Source organism: Chelonoidis abingdonii, chromosome 1 (assembly GCF_003597395.2).
Source record: "Chelonoidis abingdonii isolate Lonesome George chromosome 1, CheloAbing_2.0, whole genome shotgun sequence".
In the NCBI taxonomy this organism is placed as follows: Eukaryota; Metazoa; Chordata; order Testudines; family Testudinidae; genus Chelonoidis; species Chelonoidis abingdonii.
Genome location: NC_133769.1, coordinates 239,367,550 through 239,387,384, shown reverse-complemented (window position 1 = coordinate 239,387,384; position 19,835 = coordinate 239,367,550). Strand labels below are relative to the sequence as shown.

The window sequence follows — 19,835 nt, the reverse complement described above, 5'->3', positions numbered from 1 at the left end:
CCATAAATCCTCTGATACCTAATTTATAATGGTGTGCATCGATGAAGTCATTAACGGGGTGTCCTATTGTGCCTTGTACTGGAAAACACTAAAGTATATTTTAATCTGAACAACAAATATTCTTGTTTTCCCATTATCATATTACTCTTCTTTTAATGCATTTTTCTGTGTGTACGTTTCCTTCATTTTTAAGAAGGAATCATATTAGTATTTTAGTATAAGAATTACTGAAAAATATAATTTTAATCTGAAAACCACTTCACAATTTGAAGGAAGGAAAAAAAGTTAGTCTTAATCCAGCTGGCCCAAGCACCTCACTAAATCAGAGCATCTGCACACAAGATGCTGCAGGTGAAGTCTGACTTTTATTTTAACAAATCCAGAAAGTGACACAAAAACTGGGATATTTATCTATAACAGCCTGGAGAGATTAATTTAATAACAGTGAAGAGCAGGTTTAATACCTGGCGTGTCCCAAACACAGCGATCTCAGGTTCAAGAATTTGGGATCCCATATAATTAATTTTCCAGTATGATGTACAGCTCACATTCTAGGAAAATCTTAAAGCTGTTTCACTGTATGAACCCCCCGGGGTCTGGGGGATTAAACAAGACTCAGAAGACTAATTAATTTCATTTTGTGGTACGTAATAAAGACAGAATCTCAAGTATTATAAGACTATTTTTAACTAGAAACAGTATGGTCTTTTAGAAAAATGCCTTTGGACACTGTCTGTAACTTAAAGCACCAATCTTGAACACACTTATACAAGAGAAGTACAGTTAAAAATCAATGAGACTGCTCATGAGAATAAAGTTATTCATATATATAAGTATGTGCAAGCTCAGGACCTACATACTCCACTCCTGGAGGCATTCTGCACCACTGCGCATGCGCAGAATTTATGTCCCCTGCAGAAAAATGACTTTCTGACAGAGAAGCAAAGGGAAGCCACAAAAGCAGTAATGCAACCCACTCCAGCAGTATGTTTCAGGGGCCAAGGGCAGCCAGCAGAGAGGCAAATCACTGTGGGGAAGCAGGACTAGGGAAGACCCAGTTGGTGGCTCCTACCCTGTGCTCGGCTCAGCTGCTAGTCCCGGCAGGGCTGGGGAGGACAGGACTTCCTCTTCCCTTGCACGGCATCCAGGGCCCGGTTAGATCCACTCCCAGATTTCTCCCCCGGCTGCAAGAAGCTCTGCAAACTCTCTCTCCTCTCTCTTTCCCCTCCCTCCACTTCTTGCACCCATCACTCCTCAGCTGCAGTGGGAGGGACTCCTGTACAGGATCCCCTGCTCCATCCGCTCAACCACTGTGCAGCTGGATCCCCTCATACTCAGACCCTACTGCCAAGCCTCCCTCCCGCCAAGCCTCCCTCCCACACACACACTCAGAAGCGCCCCCAATGAGCCCCACTCCCCCTACACCTGGACCACTCTGACGAGCCACCTGCACTCGGATCTCCACCTGGCTGCATCTGGACCCCCCAGTGAGCCCACACCCATACCCCCTTGCCAAGCTCTATCCTCCGCACACCCAGACCCCACCTCCTACTGAGCACCAACCACCTTAACCTAGACCCCCCTGCAGAGTCCCATTACTGTTGCTCTCAGAAACCCCCAACAAGCCCCTCTGCATCCAGATCCCACACTGAGCTGCCCGCACCCAGACTGACCCACCCAGGGCCCTCTCAACCCACACCTGGATCCCCCCACACTAAGCCCCTCCACACTTGGATCCTGCCTTGCTGAGCCTGCCTGCCCACACCTGGTGCAAGTGGCACAGAGAGGCAGGGCCTGGGGTATTTCTGGGGCAGGCCTGGTCCTTGTGCTGTGTCTGGCTGGGTGCAGCCTCACCTAGGGTGGCCAGATAGCAAGTTTGAAAAATCAGGAAAAGGGGGTGGGGAGTAATAGGAGCCTATATAAGGAAACGACCCTAAAATGAGGACTGTCCCTATAAAATTGGGACATCTGGTCACTCTAGCCTCACCGTTGAGTCTCTGTCCCAGGAGGAGCTGCACAGTGATCTCCCACCTGTGTGCAGCCAGTGGCCTGTGCACCCCAATGCCGTGCTGGAGCCTCCACATTTGACAAATAAAATTTGCAGAATTATAAAATATTGTGCGCAGAATTCCCTCAGGAGTAAATTTTTACTCGTGTTGGTAAATTAGACTCTGACTTTGAGGCGCATCTGGGCTGCTAGAAGTCTGTAAAAGTTTTATTTAAATTAAAAATACTAAAAAATAAAAATAAAAAAATCCTAAAGATCAATATAAATATTTCCATTAAAAAAAAATCAATGAAAACAGTGGGGTTTAGACAAATTAATATCCCCCTGCAGTGCAGTACTTAGAAGCTGAAAGTGAAATTGAGTATAAACATGGGATACTAACTTCACTGACTGGCACTGTCCGGGATGGGAGAACTGCAAAAGGTGAACAAAGTGCCTAAATCGTAACACGTTAATGATCTTTTAAATATTTTTTTTCTTTTCTTATACAATGTAAGATACTATGAGCAACACAGGTAAATAAATTTGTTGGCACAATATTTTTAAACTGATGTCCCTTTAAATTAAATGGAGATAATGAATGTGGAAGGGTAAAAATGGGTATTTTCCAGAAGGGAAAAAGAAAAAATAATTTATATGGTGGGCTAAACCAAAAGGACCTCTCTCATCCTGGAAAGGCATACAAACCCAAACCACACTTTCCCAGAATTCTTCCAGGTGAAAAGTTTGGTTTCCTACGTTATAACACGTCAACTACTTATCAGAACCAAAGTCCGTACACAAGTATTACAGTAATCTACAGTAGTGGTGCAAAATAAGGCTTTCATCCCGCAGGCACTTATGTACGTGCTTAAATACACGAACAGTCCCACGAACTAGTGAAATCATCAAGGCCCAGTGTTACAGCACTACTGTAGAGCTGTAGTCATTCAAGGTTGCACTGCGGAACAGTGAGTTTTATTTACTTATTACAGGAAGCAACCAACCCGGTTGAAATGAGACCGAGCCTACACACCAACTTTTCTACTAATAATGTGTTTCTCCAAAACAGCTGCCCCAGTCCTGCCTATTGCACTGGAGCTGTAAATTCTCCCGCGGCTTCCCCCTCTAAACAGATGTGTGGATTAGAGCCCGGTACCTTGTACACCAAGGAAGCCAGAGGACTCTCGCAGGCTGGGGACTGCAAACCCCTTTCATCCCCACAGCGGGCTGGGCTTACATAGCTACCCCAGCACGCCCTGGTGGTATCCCTATTCAGTGAGGAGGAGGAGGGCACAGGAGAGTGAAGCAATGGTCAGAATAGCAGCAGCCCAGGGAGGGACCCAGCTCGAGCTTGCCCCCGCAGAGAGAGGGGTAGCAGCCAAGGGCGACACTCAGTAACTAGCGCGCGCTGTGCCACCCCTGGACAGGGACACGAGCGGCTGCGCCCGGCCCTCTCCCGGCGCGACAGCAGGAAGGGGCTGAACTGCACGGCCGCAGCGGGGCTTGAGAGCGGCCGGGAGCAGCGGAGGCGCGGGCTACGCACCCAGCAGGAGACCGTCCATGTCAAAGATCAGGTGGGTGGCGGGCCGCGGCGGAGCGGGGCTACAGGAGGAAGCGGCCATGGCGGAGCAGCGGCGGTAGCCGAGAGCACAAGCGGAGGAGCCGGGCGGCGCAAGCGCTGTCAGCCGCCGGCGAAGGGGAGGCGGGAGCCTGCTGCAGCGCCACTGCTTGGTAGTGGGGAAGGCGCGGAGCTGGGGCTGGTGCCAGTGCACTGGGCTGGAGCAAAGGCTGCGGGGTGCTCACAGGAAGCGCTTTGCGCTGCAGCTGGGGCCGCGGGCTGCACTGCTTCCCCCCATGCCCCCCAAGGGGGAAGGGAGCGGGTGCTGCAGATTTCTCTCCCTCTAGGGCGGCTCTGGATTCGGGAGAGAATCTAAACCATGTCCGGAGAGCATCTGGGCCACAGCCGCAAAGGCAAATTCCATTTGTAGCCAGTGTCACTGAGGCTGTGGGAGCCTCTGTAGTACCCAGGCACAACCCCCACAGTGTCTGGGGACCTGGCCAATTTGATAACTAGGCATAACTTCTATCTCTACCAAGCAGCAGAAGCAGACTAAGGGCATGTCTACACTACGAAATTAGGTCGATTTCATAGAAGTCGATGTTTAGCAACCGATTTTATACAGTCCCTACTAAGTGCATGAGGTTGGTGGAGTGTGGCCTGAATACCGTGGCTAGCATTGACTCACAGAGTGGTGCACTGTGGGTAGCTATCCCAAAGTCCTCGCTGCCCATTGGAATTCTGGGTTAAGCTCCCAATACCTCACAGGGCAAAAACATTGTTGCGGGTGGTTTTAGGTGCATGTTGTCAGTCTCCCCTCCTTTCCTCTCTCCTTGAAAGCAACGACAAACAATAATTTCACGCCTATTTTCCTGGGTTATCCGTGCAGATGCCATAGTACCGCAAGCATGGAGCCCACTCAGTTGCATACTGCTTTTGTGAGCATTGTCTTGCAGTATGTGCAGAGCCTAACTAGGAGCCGCCAGCACGAGGAAGATTGTGAGGAGAACATGGACACACAAGTTCCTAAAATCTCGGGATGTGGCAATTAGGCTATCATGCCGCAGTGAGGCAGATTGATACAGTGGAACACCGATTCTGGACCCAGTAAACAAGCACAGACTGGTGGGACCGCCTAGTATTGCACGTCTGGGATGATTCATAGAATCATAGAATATGAGACTTGGAAGGGACCTCAGGAGATTATCTAGTCCAATCCCCTACTCAAAGCAGGACCAATCCCCAACTAAATCATCCCAGCCAGGACTTTGTCAAGCCTGACCTTAAAAACCTCTGAGGAAGGAGATTCCACCACTTCCCTAGGTAACCCATTCCAGTGGGGTCGGGCCACAATTGAGGGGTCCAGAGTGCGGGAGGGGGTTCAGGGCTGAGACAGGGAGTTTGGGTGTGGGAGGAGGTGAGGTCTTCGGCTGGGGGGATGCGTGCTCTGGAATGGGGCGGAGGATGAGGGATTTGGAGTGAAGGAGGAGGTTCCAAGCTGAGGCCAAAGTGTTCGGAGTTTGGGAGGGGGCGCAGGGCCAAGGCAGGAGGTTGGGGTGCGGTAGGGGATATGGTCTCTAGCTGCGAGTGTAGGCTCTGGGATGGAGTTGGGAGTGAGGAGTTTCGGGTGCAGAAGGGGGTGTGAGCTCTGGGAGGGAATTTGGTTGCGGGAGGGGGATCAGGGCTGGGGCAGGAGGTTGGGGTGCGGGAGGGGATTCAGGGTGTGGGCTCTAGCTGGGTGCCACTTATCTCAGGCGGCTTCCGGAAGTGGCCAGCATGTATGGACAGCTCCTAGGCAGAGGGGCCTGGGAGCTCTGCCTATGCCCGCAGGCGCCACCCCCATAGCTCTCATTGGCCATGGTGGGAGCTGCGAAGCTGGCACTCAGGGTGAGGGTGGAATGTGGAGCCCCCTGGCCCTGATGCCTAGGAGCTGGACATGCCTGCTGCTTCTGGGAGCCGCTCAGAGCCAGGGCAGGCAGGAAGTCTGCTTTAGCCCTGCTGTGCCGCCGACCAAACTTTTAGCAGCCTGGTCAGCAGTGCTGACCGGAGCCACCAGTCCCTTTTTGACCTGGCGTTCCAGTCAAAAACCGGACTCCTGACTACAGAGTGAAATCAATGCAAGACAGCTTATGTTGATCTAACTATGGAAGTGTCTACACTTAAATTTCACTTCAGCTGACATAGCTGACCCACTATGCCCACTTGATAACTTCACCTCCATGAGAGATGTAGAGTCAAAATCGATGTAATTTGGTCAGCACAGCGTTAGTGTAGACACTGCCGTGCTTATGTTGACTGTTACTAGCTTTCAGGAGCCATCCCATAATGCCCCACACTGATAGTACAATCAGTACAAGTGCTGTTGGTGAGGATGTGCACCGCCAATACAGGGAACAAAGTATAGACATGCACAAGCTGTGTAATTACAGCGGCAGCCAAGACTATTCCTAGGGGGTTCTGGGGTCCAGGACAACCCCCACCCCCCAACTGGGGGGTAGGAGAGGGGGAGCCCAATTTGCCATACCCTAGGGATGACTCTGGAGGCAGCTGTATGCTAAGATAAGTTAGGTTGACTTAATTTTGTAGTGTAAACGTGGCCCTTGTCTCAGTTACCACGTATGTCACTTTTCCTAATAATTATATCAACAGGGAATTGGATTGTGATCTTTAAAAAACAAACACACACAATGCATGGACAAAAGAAAAAAATGTGAATCTGTTATGTGGCAAATTACTTTAAAATTGACGCAGTGCTTAGAATACCAGCATATCAATTGTTTCAAAAGCTGCTGTAAGAGTGTAGGCAGTTTATCAGGGGTTTCTAGCAAGGATTTGTTTATCAAGCATGTCTAACAAATACTAGTGTAGTCATTGATTAGAAGGGTAGTTGTACATATAATTTAATACATTTTCCCTAATATAATATTCTAATTAATGTAGTTTTGTCACCTACATTAGTTGATAACGTGACGTCAGTACTCACTGACTGCAAGAAATTATGTCAGAATGAGCCATGTAACATGAGACAGTGATTTTCATATGCAAAAAAGAATGTTTTCTGTACTAATTCCTTGTAATATTTTGAAAATGTAACCAAACTATCTTTACCAAAAAATTGGTCTGTTTCATGCAGAGCTTTTGAATATGTTAAAAATTGGTGAATCCCAGACAGATCCCATTCTATAAATCAAATAATCATTATATTCTAAGGGAGACTAGTCTTACAGCTGGATGCTCTGCATTACAAAATCATATTGTGTTTAAACGTGATTGTGATCAAGTTAGCTGCCCGAAAGATGACTCTACATTGGCTGGGTCAATTGTGATCAGCATTATGTCAGCTAATTCTTCACAGTTACGTTCCAATACAAGAATATCCTCCAATATAAATAGGGAAGCCCCCTTGGATTTATTCAATATAATTACATCCACTTAATGAACAAATGAAGGTGGGGAAAGTCCAAGCAGACACAATAAAGTCATAGTATAATATCATCACAAACAACTAAAATAGCTAATTCCAGTTTTATAGCATGCCTTTACATAATCTGACTCATAAATATCACAACAATAGTGTTTTCTTGAAACTGGGGAAGAAAAAAAAAGGAGGGTGTGAAGGGAAATGGTATAACTGTCTTTCTTATTTTAATGACTTTATTTTTAATTTTAAACTTTTCCATGTGATGTGACGAAGCATGACCCATTTAAATCATTTGTTCAGTTGTGATTTGTGAGAACGTTCAGTGGGGCATTGGTCGTGCCCTGGTAATGCACCTGGCATTGGTCACTGTTGGTAAACAGGGTACTAGGCTGGATGGACTTTTGGTCTGACCCAGTATGGCCATTCTTATTTGAGATCAGTGATACCCAGAAGGCTAATAAGGAGCCATGGTCTGCTTGGTGAGAAGGATGGAAATGGGGTATAGGGATACAATCATGCTGATAGGCCCTGAACCTGCACAGATTAAGCAGATGCTTAACTTTACATACTGTGAATAGTCTCAATGACTCTCGGTGCATATGGCTAAGCATGTGCATAAGTCTTTACACCAGTGGTTTTCAATCAGGAGTGCATGTACCCCGGGGGTATATGGTGTATCCCCTGGAAGACCTCCAACTCATCTAGATATTTGCCTAGTTTTACAACAGGCTACAAAAAAAGCACTAGTGAAGTCAGTACAAATTAAAACAGGATTTCTCAAACAGGGGTCACCGCTTGTGTAGGGAAAGCCTCTGGCGGGCCAGGCTGGTGTGTTTACCTGCCACATCTGATCGCAGCTCCCATTGGCCCGGAGCAGTGATCCACGGCCAGTGGGAGCCGTGATTGGCCAGACCTCCAGATGGGCCAGGTAAACACACCAGTACGACCCACCAGGCGCTTTCCCTACATAAGCGGTGATCCCTGTTTGAGAAACCCTGAACTAAAATGTCATACAGACAAATGACTTGTTTATACTGCTCTATATACTATACACTGAAATGTAAGTACAATATTTATATTCCAATTCATTTATTTTGTAATTATATGGTAGAAAGGAGAAAGTAAGCCATTTTTCAGTAATAGTGTACTGTGACACTTTTGTATTTTTATGCCTGATTTTGTAAGCAAGTAGTTTTTAAGTGAGGTGAAACTTGGGGGTATGCAAGACAAATCAGGCTACTAATAGAGGTACAGTAGTCTGGAAAGGTTGAGAGACACTGCTTTTTTACATGATCAGGGCCTTACTTGGTGTGATCATGCGTGAAGGGTCAATTATATTTTGTTGTTTTTTAATAAATGTAAATTAACACCCTGTGGCCTATACTGAAAAAGGATGTTTTTAAAAATACCTCAGTCCCAACAAGGAACAACTTTCTTAGGTTTTGTACAGACAGAGAGAATTTCACCTATAGGCAACATCTGTTGGAAATGTTCAGATGCATGTGAGTGCAACTGAATGCCCAGTTAGGGGCGTGATAGCCAGTTTTAGATATGAAGTTCAAGTACAATTTTTTTGTGTTATGTTACTTCAGTATCATTCCCTAACTCAGGGCCTGGGCCCTGATTCAGGAAAGAATTTAAGCAGTTACACAACTTTAAGTCAATGAAACTTAAGAACATGCTTAAGAACTTTTCTGTGTTGCATTGGACTTGATGTGCTTTCAGAATTGTGCATCTGGCCCTGAAGTCGTTTGGATCATACCCTTAAAAACAAAGGAAAGATTTACATATTTTTCTTAAATTATTGAATTCTGAAATGCATGGATGAGAATGTGTAACATTTTTTGAAATCCTGTTTTAAGACCTGAGACTGTTCAGAAACATGGTCCCAGTAATAGCAGTCTTTACAGAAGTGATAGAAACATGTTTTACTGTATGTACCACTCTGAATTTACTTTTGTTTTTCTTGTTGTCCTGCAGACAGCTGTCGCAAAGAGGATAAACTGATCTAAATCTATTTTGCTTTGAATTTTAAAAGAAGTCTAAAGACAAAAATAACCCAGTAACTTAGAAGCCTTCACAATGACTTAAATAAAAGCTTGTAAACCCATTATTAATAATACATTACCTGGAGTGATTTATAATTAAATGAAATGAACAAACTGAAATTCAAGACAGTTGCAATACTTGAGTCTGCTAAGCCCTAATAAAAGAAACACATTCCAATTGTAAGGGACTGGGGCATAGCGGTCACAGTTAGGTTGATGTCCACAAGTCAATGACAGTCACAAGGCAGCAGTCACAGAGCAGGGAATAGAGTAATCACTAGAGCTGGGACCAATAAGCAAGAGTCAGGCTGGGGTCAGAGACCAGAGATTAGAGTTAGTTGCTAGGCTGGAATCAGAAGGCAAGAGTCAGGGTCGGAGTCAGGCTGGGGTCAGAAACGGGAGAGACTGAAAGCGAAGTGAGATCTGGGATCTGGCATCACAACAGGCCAGAAGCCTGTGTGGCGTCCAGACAATTCCCTGGGGCACCCTCCAGAGTTAAATAGTGAGCATGAGCCAATCAGAGGGCTGCAGGGTGATATCATTCTGGATCATTTGGGAAGTACTTCCTTTAGTGCTTAATCTCCACAGTGCTTCTTGGATACAGCTCTGCATGGCCCAAAGTGGGAAAGTTAGCTACTGCCAGTTCTGCAGGCCTGGGTTCTAGTCCGATAGATCTTTATATGAATAGTGAGTGTTACAGCAAAAATCTTTCACCTTAAGAACATGAATCAAGTTACTTTCATTGTTTCTGCTTGTGTTCTTACAATTAAAAGAGAATATGAGCCCCTCACTGGCAGCGAGCCTTTCATACTGTAGCTCCTATCAGGCCTGATACACTCTTTGCGCTAACCTGCTGTTTAAGTATCTTGATGAATCAGTTGTAACATGTATCAAAGGCACAGTAAATTCAGTTAGTTTTCCAAATAACATGCAATATTCCAAGCAGAGGAACATACAATAAAAGTTTAATTTACTTTCACAAATAGCTACAGTATTTGTAAAACAGGAAACTCATCCCCAAAAAAACACATAATCCCAAAAGTTACCTTCACTTTAATACTAAGTAACTCAAAGACAAAGTCTTAACCTCAGTGATCCCACACAATCAAATATGTGGGCATGACTTTGATAACCTGGTAGTTCCTGCGGTTACTTGATCCTCAGACATTCCCTCTAGGTTTTTCTACAGTGAACAATATCTCACTGTGATGCTGCAGGATTTAAGGACTCCTAGATTTCCACTTCATCATCCATAGCAGCTCACAACCATGCTAAAGGCATAGTCCTAATTTCTACCAGGCATGAGTAATGCAGTCATACTAATCTCATGCCAATAGAACACAGGGCTCCCGGGGGGTGGGGGCAAGGGGGCTATTTGCCCCAGGCCCCGGGCTCCTCAGGGGCCCCCACGAGAATGGCTGAGGCTCCCTCCCTGGCCCCGGCCTGACCCCGCCTCTGCCCCTCTCCTGAAGCCTCAGCGCATCCAGGAGTGCCCCCTTACCACGTGGCTCTAAGTGGGAAGGAGCTCAGGCCCTGCCGGAGGCACACTGCATCACTGTTCAGGGACGCTCCTGTATGCGGCACACTGAGGCTCCAGGTGAGGGGGGAGCCGGGAGTAAGGGGCCGGGGAGGTTGAATAAGGGACAGGGAGTCCCAGGGTCCGTCAGGGGATGGGGAGGAGGCAGAGGTTTGGGGGGCATTCAGGAGACAGGGAACATAGGGATTGGATCATGGGCATTCCGTGGGTCTGTCAGGACTCAGCGGGGGGGAGGGTGGATAGGGGTTGGGGCAGTCAGGGGACAGGGAGCAGGGGTGGGGTCCCAGGGTGGTGGTGGTGGGGGTCTCTGGAGGACGGTGAGGGGACAAGGAGCAGGATGGGTTGGGGATTCTGAGGGGGGCAGGCAGTTGGGCAGGAAATCAGTGGGGGTCCCGGGGTGGTGGTTGGGTGGGGTTTCTAGGGGACAGTGAGGGGACAAGGAGCAGGGTGGGTCGGGGATTCTGAGGAGGGCAGTCCAAGCTGTTAGCTTTTCCATTAGGGCTACCATCCTTTCACTTCTCAAATGCCAAATTATAGTCTATATTTAATTTCAGTGCCATAGGAGATTCATGTCAGGGGAGGGTAGCTTCATTTAAAATTAGCCTACTGGGGAGGGATCACATGAGGAAGAGCAATATCCTTCCCAATCCTACGAAGGGAGACCAAGGAAGACCCCCTCCCTGCATTCCCTGAGGCTTCAGAGGGGTTAATTCAGTGGTTCTCAAACTTTTGTCCTGGTGACCCTTTCACATAGCAAACCTCTGAGTGTGACCCCCCCCCTTATAAATTGAAAACACTTTTTTTATATATTTAACACTATTATAAATGCTGGAGGCAAAGCGGGTTTGAGGTGGAGGCTGACAGCTCGCGACCCCCAGTAATAACCTTTGACCCCCTGAGGGGTCCCGAACCCCAGTTTGAGAACCTCTGGATTAATTTAATTTTAGCACCCTGTGTCCATTCACATGCTTGTGCTATTTTGAACATTTCAGTTTTCACAACATAGGCTCATCCCAGATTCTGGAACAAGCTCAAATGCCCAGTTCGTGGAGTATGTACATAAGCTGTAATAAAGACAAACCCACAGTAATCGTCTCCAGTTTGAGAGGGACCCCATGGAGCCAGTCTCTTGGAAACAGATAAATGCATGAAGGTTAAGTCCATTAATGGCTATTAGCCAGGATGGGTAAGGATTGGTGTCCCTAGCCTCTGTCATAGGGCGGAGATGGATGGCAGGAGAGAGATCACTTGATCATTACCTGTTAGGTTCACTCCCTCTGGGGCACTTGCCATTGGCCATTGTCATAGACAGGATAGTGGGCTGGATGGACCTTCAGTTTGACCCAGTATGGCTGTTCTTATGTTGTAACCTAAATGAACCCAAAGTTATGGAAACAGATATGAGTCAAGGAAGCCAGCAGAGTATCAGAAACCTGGAAAAATCTCTTACTGGATGGGCTCAGGCATTTAGTCACAAGCTGAGGTGATTCAAAACTTTTGGATTTTTTTTAAGAAGAATTTTTTTATTGTTTCTTTAAAGAATCAAACACAGCAAGCAGCAAATATTTGGCCACACACTTCTGAAACCCAAAACCATATTCAGGTTTTGGCAGACTAATTTCAGCTTTTCAATTAAAAAAGAAACACAACAAATCTTGAAGGAAAGCAGACATTGTCTGTGATTTTTTTCTGCTTTTTAAAATCCCTTAGTTTTCCATCCAAAAAAATTTTTGACAGAAAATATTTGTCCAACCCTTTTAATGAGCTTTAGTGCCTTTTAGCAGTAGCTGATGCTGAGAACCAGTGATACCTTGTAAAGAAGTTTTCTCAAAACTGGGTTTATGCCAAGATGCGGAAGGTTTATTTTTCCCAGGGCCGCCCATGCGGGGGGTAGCAAGTGGTGCAATGGCCCTCACGAGAATATAGTATTGTATAGTATTGCAATTTTTTATGGAAGGGGCCCCTAAAATTGCTTTGCCCCAGGCCCCCTGAATCCTCTGGGTGGCCCTGATAGAACATTCATATCACATCACACCATTATTTATTCTGTGCCAAATCCTAAAGCACCCGAATGCTTCCTGGTCTGTTCAGGCTTGACTGATCTTCAGGTTGTCATGATGGTACAGTAAGGGATGCAGAGTACAAAGGGTCTTGACTAGTCAGGAGGGCCCAGATCTACCAAGGTATTTAGGCTCCTAGCTTCCAGTGAAATCAATATATTTGTGCATATGGGCCAAAGTGCTCTGGACATTTCACTGACTCTGCAGATCCTGACACTCACTTCTGCTGTGCTATCCTGGGGCAGCAGAAGTCACTTGTGTGGAGTGAAGAAAGAAAAGTATTTAGGAATCAAGGTTCTTAATGTAAACCCTCCAAAAACTTGATAGAAAGGATATTAGGAATTTTAGGAATCAGGAAACATCAGGGGACCTCTCTCCTTCTCCCTGAGAATGGGGTTTTTGGGGGCCAATCAAATTGCTAGTTGAATGCTCTGTGTATATTGTTACATATATATGGTACAAGAAAGAAAGATGCAACGTGACAAAGTTAAAATATAATACTTATAATAAATACATTGTTAATCAACCAGCAAATGAGTACATTATATACCATGGATTATAGCATACAACTGATGTTCAAGCAGAACTCTCTGTTGAAATCATTGAGGAGCTGTGATTAAAAATCAGTGGTATTATGATCTTGTGGACTGTATTTTATTTCAGACAGAATTTGGAATTCTAATTAACTTATTTGATCACTTGATTGAAATATTTTCCTAACCTGTCCATTTCTTTTGTCTGAAGTAGTGCACTATTTTTCCTGAACTGCTGTGTTGTGTCCTATGCCTAGATCAGAAGTCATTCCAAAATGGTCAGTTAAGAGATATATAGCAGAGAAGACCTGCTCAGCAACAAGTGCATCAGGAATAAATTCCTCCAGAGCTTTAAACCTAAACAGAAATTCATACATGTTTATTTTTTTTCTGCAAAGTAGAAGAGATATGCACAATAGATGAGTGTTCCTATTTTCTCTTTAACTGGCAAGTAATTGAACCAAGAACAATGAAGAGATTTTCTCACTGACTCGTCCTCCCTTGCAGTTTTTTTTCTCTCTCCACAGTAATAAATAAATAAATAAATAAATAAAACCCTTCTATGGCTGCTATAGGGCCTGAATCTGCACCACTTAAGTCAAAAGGAGCTGTGTCATTGATTTCAGTAGGTGCAAGATCAGGTCTGTAATTAGACAACACTAATCGCTCAATTAAAGCTATCTAAATATGCAGAAATATAGAGGTCCTTAAATTTACCTACTTTCCCTATAAGAAAATGGAATGTTCCCAAAGGAGCATGTTTGTCTGAAGATTGACAGTCCCCATTCAGGTACCTGAATAAGTAAGTAACTAGACGTGGGACCTTCGTCTCATCCATTTAAACATAATTCCAAAATTTGGGGAAACTTTGCAGACTGCAACACTTTTTCACATCAATGAGTGATATCAATGGGACTACTCATGGAGTAAGGTGCAGTTCAACATAAAGAAGAGTATCAGAATCTGGCCCTCTAATATCAAGGTGACAAGCTTTCTGCTTCAATGTATGTTTCAAATCTCACTTGCAGTATTCAAAATTTCCTGTCACAAGCTACAGTATGTGTTCTGATGCCACTCATCTAATTAAAAAATTAAACCTATATCTTTATGGGCAACCACTGCCCATTTATTTCATAATTGAAATTATAAATTTAAATATTATTCCTAATTAAAAGAGGTCTACGGATAAATATCTAACTCATGAAGAGCAAGTACTTAATACAAATTGAAAGGGATTTGTGCGGGCTCCAAGTATGAGAAATAAATTAATCATAAATCCGATGATGCAGCTATCTACAAAATAGATTACAGAATGATTTGTTTTGTAATTATTTCATAAATATTAGACATGTCATTTAGACCATTTGGTACCACAATCTATAACAGATTAGCATTGTGTTAACAACTACATTTGACAGCCTTACTCCATAATCTACTGTAATAGTTTTAACTGAATTTTTTAGCCTAACAACTGTGCCGTCATCTGAAACAGAAAAACTAGATTAATGCAATTTCCTAAAAGCTAATAACAAGATTTCCAATATTAATAGTAATATATATTCTAATTATGTAAAAGGTGTCAACCTGAAATCAGCCACCTCATGCTGGGATCCTCTCTGATCTTGCAGACTGTACAGGATCAAATTGAGTTCTTGGATGGGAGAACTCTTAGGAAAACCTAGGTGCAGGAAACATTGGATTTGATTCAGTAGATGGCACTCTTGTCTCTGAATCTGTATCAGACCAAACTTCTTGCATCATGTTGGAGGACCTCTGCAGTTAGAGTTGGGATTGATGTACAGTCATTAAAGATCTCATGTTGCTTTATTGCGTACAAGTAAATGTGTCAATTCTGGTAACCTGGCCAAATTTAAACTAGGCCAGATATAGATTCAGGTCAGGGGTGGCTCCAGGCACCAGCGCTCCAAGCGCATGCCTAGGGCAGCAAGCTGTGGGGGGCACCCTGACGGTCCCTGCGAGGGCAGCAGTCAGGCTGCCTTTGGTAGGATCCCTGCGGGAGGTCCGCCGGTCCCGTGGATTTGGTGGCAATTCAGTGGCAAGTATGCTGAAGCCATGGGACCGGTGGACCTCCTGCAGGCAAGCCGCCAAACGCAGCCTGCCTGCTGTGCTTGGGGTGGCAAAAAAGCTAGAGCCACCGCTGATTCAGATGCGTAACTTAAAACATCATTTTGGCATTTAGATAACAAGGTATTAGGCTTCGGGTTTTGTGGGATACACAGATTGCTGAAGTGTTAAGAAATTCCTTTTTTCACCTTATCTAGTTAAGAAGCCTTGTACACTCTTCTCACATGGACACAGTCAGCATTATCCACTTTCATCATTTCCATGTTCTACTCATAACAGACTATCTAGAATTTGACACAATCACTACAAAAATAACAAATCTGGTAACATATATTTCTAATTCCTCATTAGCAATATAAGTGAGTATCACCACAGAAAATCACAGATTCCACTGGCTCCCAATGTGGTTCAAATAGTAATTCTAAGTCTCAGTCCTATTATACAAGGTATTCCTGGAGTTACGAAATACTCCAGAAATTATCCTTCCACAATACCCGTTGGTGAATATGTTCCACAGAGTGATCCAGTCAAATAGACCCAGGTTCTGACTATTTGGCAGTGAGAACAAAATTATTTTTGCTTTTGGAATCCCTGTTGCAGATTTTTTTTTTAGAGATATCAGACTAAGGCCATGACAAGCAGTGAACTGATCAAAGTGCAAAACACACCTTTTCATTGAAGTTTTTCTACAGTATATATTCATCTTTTTGTTTCTTCATTCATTTATTTTAAATCATAGCCACACAAAGTCCAGAGGAACTGAATAATGTTGTTGTTTTGGGATTCTGTAATTATATACAGTATGTCCTAAAACTACCCCTTAGATTTCAGCATGATCGAAGGTTTTAAAAGTGCAGAAATATGGAAAGTTAAACTAAAAGATGTCTCTCTCCATATTTAACTCTTTTAATAGTGTCTGTCCTTTGAACCCATATTCAAGACCAGAGGAGCATTTGTAGACATATTTGGAGATATTATAAACTCTTTGATTAGATTGGATTAGAGTGCAGGATCATTCAACCATTTTGTATTGTGAGGGGACAAGGCCAGATGGCTACAGTAAAATACTGAGAAACAGGTATGTTAGCCCCAGGCTAAACAAATCCCTAGTACCCTGGTAACCAAATGGCAGTTGCTCCAGGTTAATCAAGGCACCTGGAGCCAATTAAGATCTTTCTAGAAGGCAGTAGAGATAGCTACTTTAATTAGAACACCTGCAGCCAATCAAGGCAGGCTAATCAGCGCACCTGGATTTAAAAAGGAGCTCACTCCAGTCAGGCAGGGAGGAGCCAGAGGAGAAGGAGCGTGTGTGAGGAGCTGGGAGCAAGAAGGCAAGGAGCTGAGAGTGAGAGAGTGTACTGCTGGAGGATTGAGGAGGACAAGCGTTATCAGACACCAGGAGGAAGGTCCTGTGGTGAGGATAAAGAAGGTGTTTGGAGGAGGCCATGGGGAAGTAGCCCAGGGAGTTGTAGCTGTCATGCAGCTGTTACAGGAGGCACTATAGACAGCTGCGATCCACAGGGCCCTGGGCTGGAACCCGGAGTAGAGGGCGGGCCCGGGTTCCCCCCAAACCTCCCAACTCCTGATCAGACACGGGAGGAGCTGACCCAGACTGTGGGTTCCACAAGAGGGGAAGATCACTGAGGTGAACAAATCTGCCAATAAGTGCAGGACCCACCAACGTAGAGGAGGAACTTTGTCACAGTATTAAATATGAATTTGTCAACCACGGTTGCGCCAAAGGTTTATGTACTGCCCGATCCAACAAAGCATTTAAGCACCGAGTTAACTTTAGGCATGTAAGTAGTCTTGTTTAAGTCAACAGGACTGCTCAACTACTTACAGGCCCTCTTTCTCTTTCTGAACAGAATTTAGAAGAAAACCTAGTTTTCCTAATCTCTGAGAATGATCCATAGGTATTGTTCCTATACCAACCTAAACACAGATGTTTCTTTAAAGAACAACGCTATTACAAATCTGAGAAAATCAAAGCAAATAAAAATGAAGTGCTGTACAATCTTATATACAGCTCTACCTCGATATAATTCTGTCCTTGGGAGCCAAAATATCTTACTGCATTATAGGTAAAACCGCATTATATCGAACTTGCTTTGATCCGCTGGAGTGCGCAGCCCCGCCCCGCCGGAGTACTGCTTTATCACTTTATATCCAAATTCGTGTTATGTCGGGGTAGAGGTGTATTTTTTTCTTCTAATATCTGGTCAGAAACACCACTGGTAGTAAGTCAGGTTATCATATGTGTGTGTCCTTCAGGCTTACAGTTTCTCTTACTAGGCTCATCTCCAATAGGAAAATTACCTGTTGCTTACAACAGATGCTGTAAATAGTTTGAGTGCTAGTGTCAACAGACAAAAACTGTTTTCAGCACCAAGAGAAAACATGTCTGAGACCATGTTTCACCATAAGTCAAATGGAATTTCTCACTCTTATTAGCATCCCAGTCCCAGTTCCCTGCCCTGCTGTGTCAGTGAAGTCATCAGTTATAATATTAAGTCATTTTGGTCCTTAGGTGTAAAGATCCCTTAAAATCCATTGATTTCTAATCAAATACAAGTTATACAAAAGCAGTAAAGAATCCTGTGGCACCTTATAGACTAACAGATGTTTTGGAGCATGAGGTTTCGTGGGTGAATACCCACTTCGTCGGATCCCTTTACTACTGTTTGTATGTGCATTTCAGAAAGGTAGGAAAATATCAAATCACCTCTTTTCTCTCCTTATGAAAGCTTTTGCTGCTCCCAACGTACGGCTTGTTATGGCTGTTCAAAGCAACATCTCTCAGTGGCTGCCAGAAGACATTACTTCTAAGAATTTTCACTTATGATGAGAAGAGATGGATGAAAAATTTTGAGATATATATGTAAATAAAAAAGGTGGATGACATTTTTTACAAAATATTTAAAACGTGAAGACTTTGTTGATGTTTTTCAACAAGATGTAAGACAGTGGAAAGGGATATAGTTTTACAAATCTGAAAGGTTCACAGCAGAGCTAGTGAATAAATGGCAGAAGAGGTGTTTTCATGTGTTTTTAAAAAAATTAAATAAACACAGTAAAACATGAAGGCTAGCAACTGAAATCTCAATTGTTTGATAGGTGTCACACTACAAATATGCTGTGACGGCTTGGACCTTCCCATCCAGCATGCCACCTGATGTGCTGGGGTTCCACTTCACTTTTGTTCCACCAGCCTGGTCTTCCTCATCCTGTCCTTGCTGTGCCAAGCCTCCAAGCCTTCTCTAGCACATACACAGGTAAGGCCACACCCAGCTGCAAACACAGACTGAAATCAGCTCTCTGTGGGAGGATTCAGCTCGGGACTTCACCCAGCACTCATGTGCACATCTTCTTTGGGCCCGGGGTGCCACTGCTGCTGGAAGACTGCTGCTCCAGTGATGCCTGGAGCTGCCAATGCAGCAGCTGGCCTTGGGACTGCCCCAGCTGCTCAGCCAGCCCTGGGGTCAGCCGTATTGGCTGCTGCAAAAGTCATGGAGATCCCGGGAAGTCACAGAATCCTTAATTATCAGCCCTGGAGAAAGGGTGTGATTTTGTAGTCAGCACAGGAATGGGAGCTGGCACCAGCTCGCTAACATGTCTTTCAACTTATCTCTCTCTTACTTAGTTTCTTTGTATACAATATGAGAAGAATAATATGTATCTCACAACCATTTTGTGAAGCTAAATTAATACTTGCAAAGGGCTTTAATATCCCTTGATAGAAGTTACTATATAAATGTTCAGTAAGGAGTATTTTACCATACTCACGATAGGATGAACATTAAATTACATCTTGGATTCTCTCCTTCCCTGTTTCCTACAGTGTGTTTCTAATTAATTTGAATTGAAAGTCCTACAGTAGTTGATCCAGTACAATTGGAAGGTTTAAACTACGTTATTTCTCTTAAGCTTATCTTTGCATACACATGGACTATGATAATTTGTTTGCCTTTGTTTCTTTATGTATAATATTACGTATGTGTATAGATAGATAGGGAGAGAGATTTCGAAGAAAGAGATTGTATAGTCGTTTTTACACTGTTTTATCTATTGGGGCTGTATGCCAAGAACAAATGGTTCCTTTTCCTTCCCGCCTCTGTCATTCCTACAGTTAATGGGAGTGGACTTTCCACCCATATAGTGGTGATAAGTGCATGCAGCCAGCTTGTTTGAAATCTGGAGGCAGAAAGTGAAACAGCCTGAGGTGAGGTAAAGTATCTTTTTTTCAAATGTCTCTCTTGTGTACTTATATTGTAAGCTCTTTGGAACAAGGGGCTGCTAAATTTTTCAGTTTTATGCAGCCGTAAGCACATTTTGGCACTTGATAAATTAATATAATAATATACCAAAATGTCTTATTTTCCTCAGTAAAGTGAAGCAGTTTATATTTTATAACAAAAAAAGGAAGGTGGTTGGTGAAAGACTTTGATAAGCAAAATCTACAAAAGATAGTTTGTCATTATGGTTGCCAGATTAAGATTGTAACATGAGAATGCACCGTGTTAGTACAGTACTGTAATGTGCTATGAAGTTTCCTACCTAGAATGGGTTAAAAAGAACATAAAACATTGTCTGGTTTCTGAAA

General features: G+C 44.0%; 2 protein-coding genes across 3 annotated transcripts in view; one reads left to right on the top strand and one right to left on the bottom strand.

Moving 5' to 3' along the window:
- The window catches only part of PUDP (pseudouridine 5'-phosphatase), a 154,604-nt gene extending 150,925 nt beyond the window's left edge, over positions 1–3,679 (bottom strand). The window contains exon 1 of the mRNA XM_032790061.2: positions 3,534–3,679. Coding sequence (XP_032645952.1) covers positions 3,534–3,612 — 79 coding nt within the window. The 5' untranslated portion in view covers positions 3,613–3,679. The remainder of the gene's footprint in view (positions 1–3,533) is intronic.
- The window catches only part of STS (steroid sulfatase), a 179,181-nt gene continuing 162,492 nt past the window's right edge, over positions 3,147–19,835 (top strand). The window contains exons 1-3 of one of the 2 annotated variants that reach the window (XM_032790057.2): positions 3,147–3,564; positions 18,350–18,507; positions 19,362–19,459. Coding sequence is in view for 1 of the 2 variants with exons in the window: in XM_032790056.2 (XP_032645947.1) it covers positions 3,551–3,564 (14 nt within the window). In the remaining variant the exon portion in view is untranslated. The remainder of the gene's footprint in view (positions 3,565–18,349; positions 18,508–19,361; positions 19,460–19,835) is intronic. The other variant, XM_032790056.2, reaches the window with a different exon arrangement.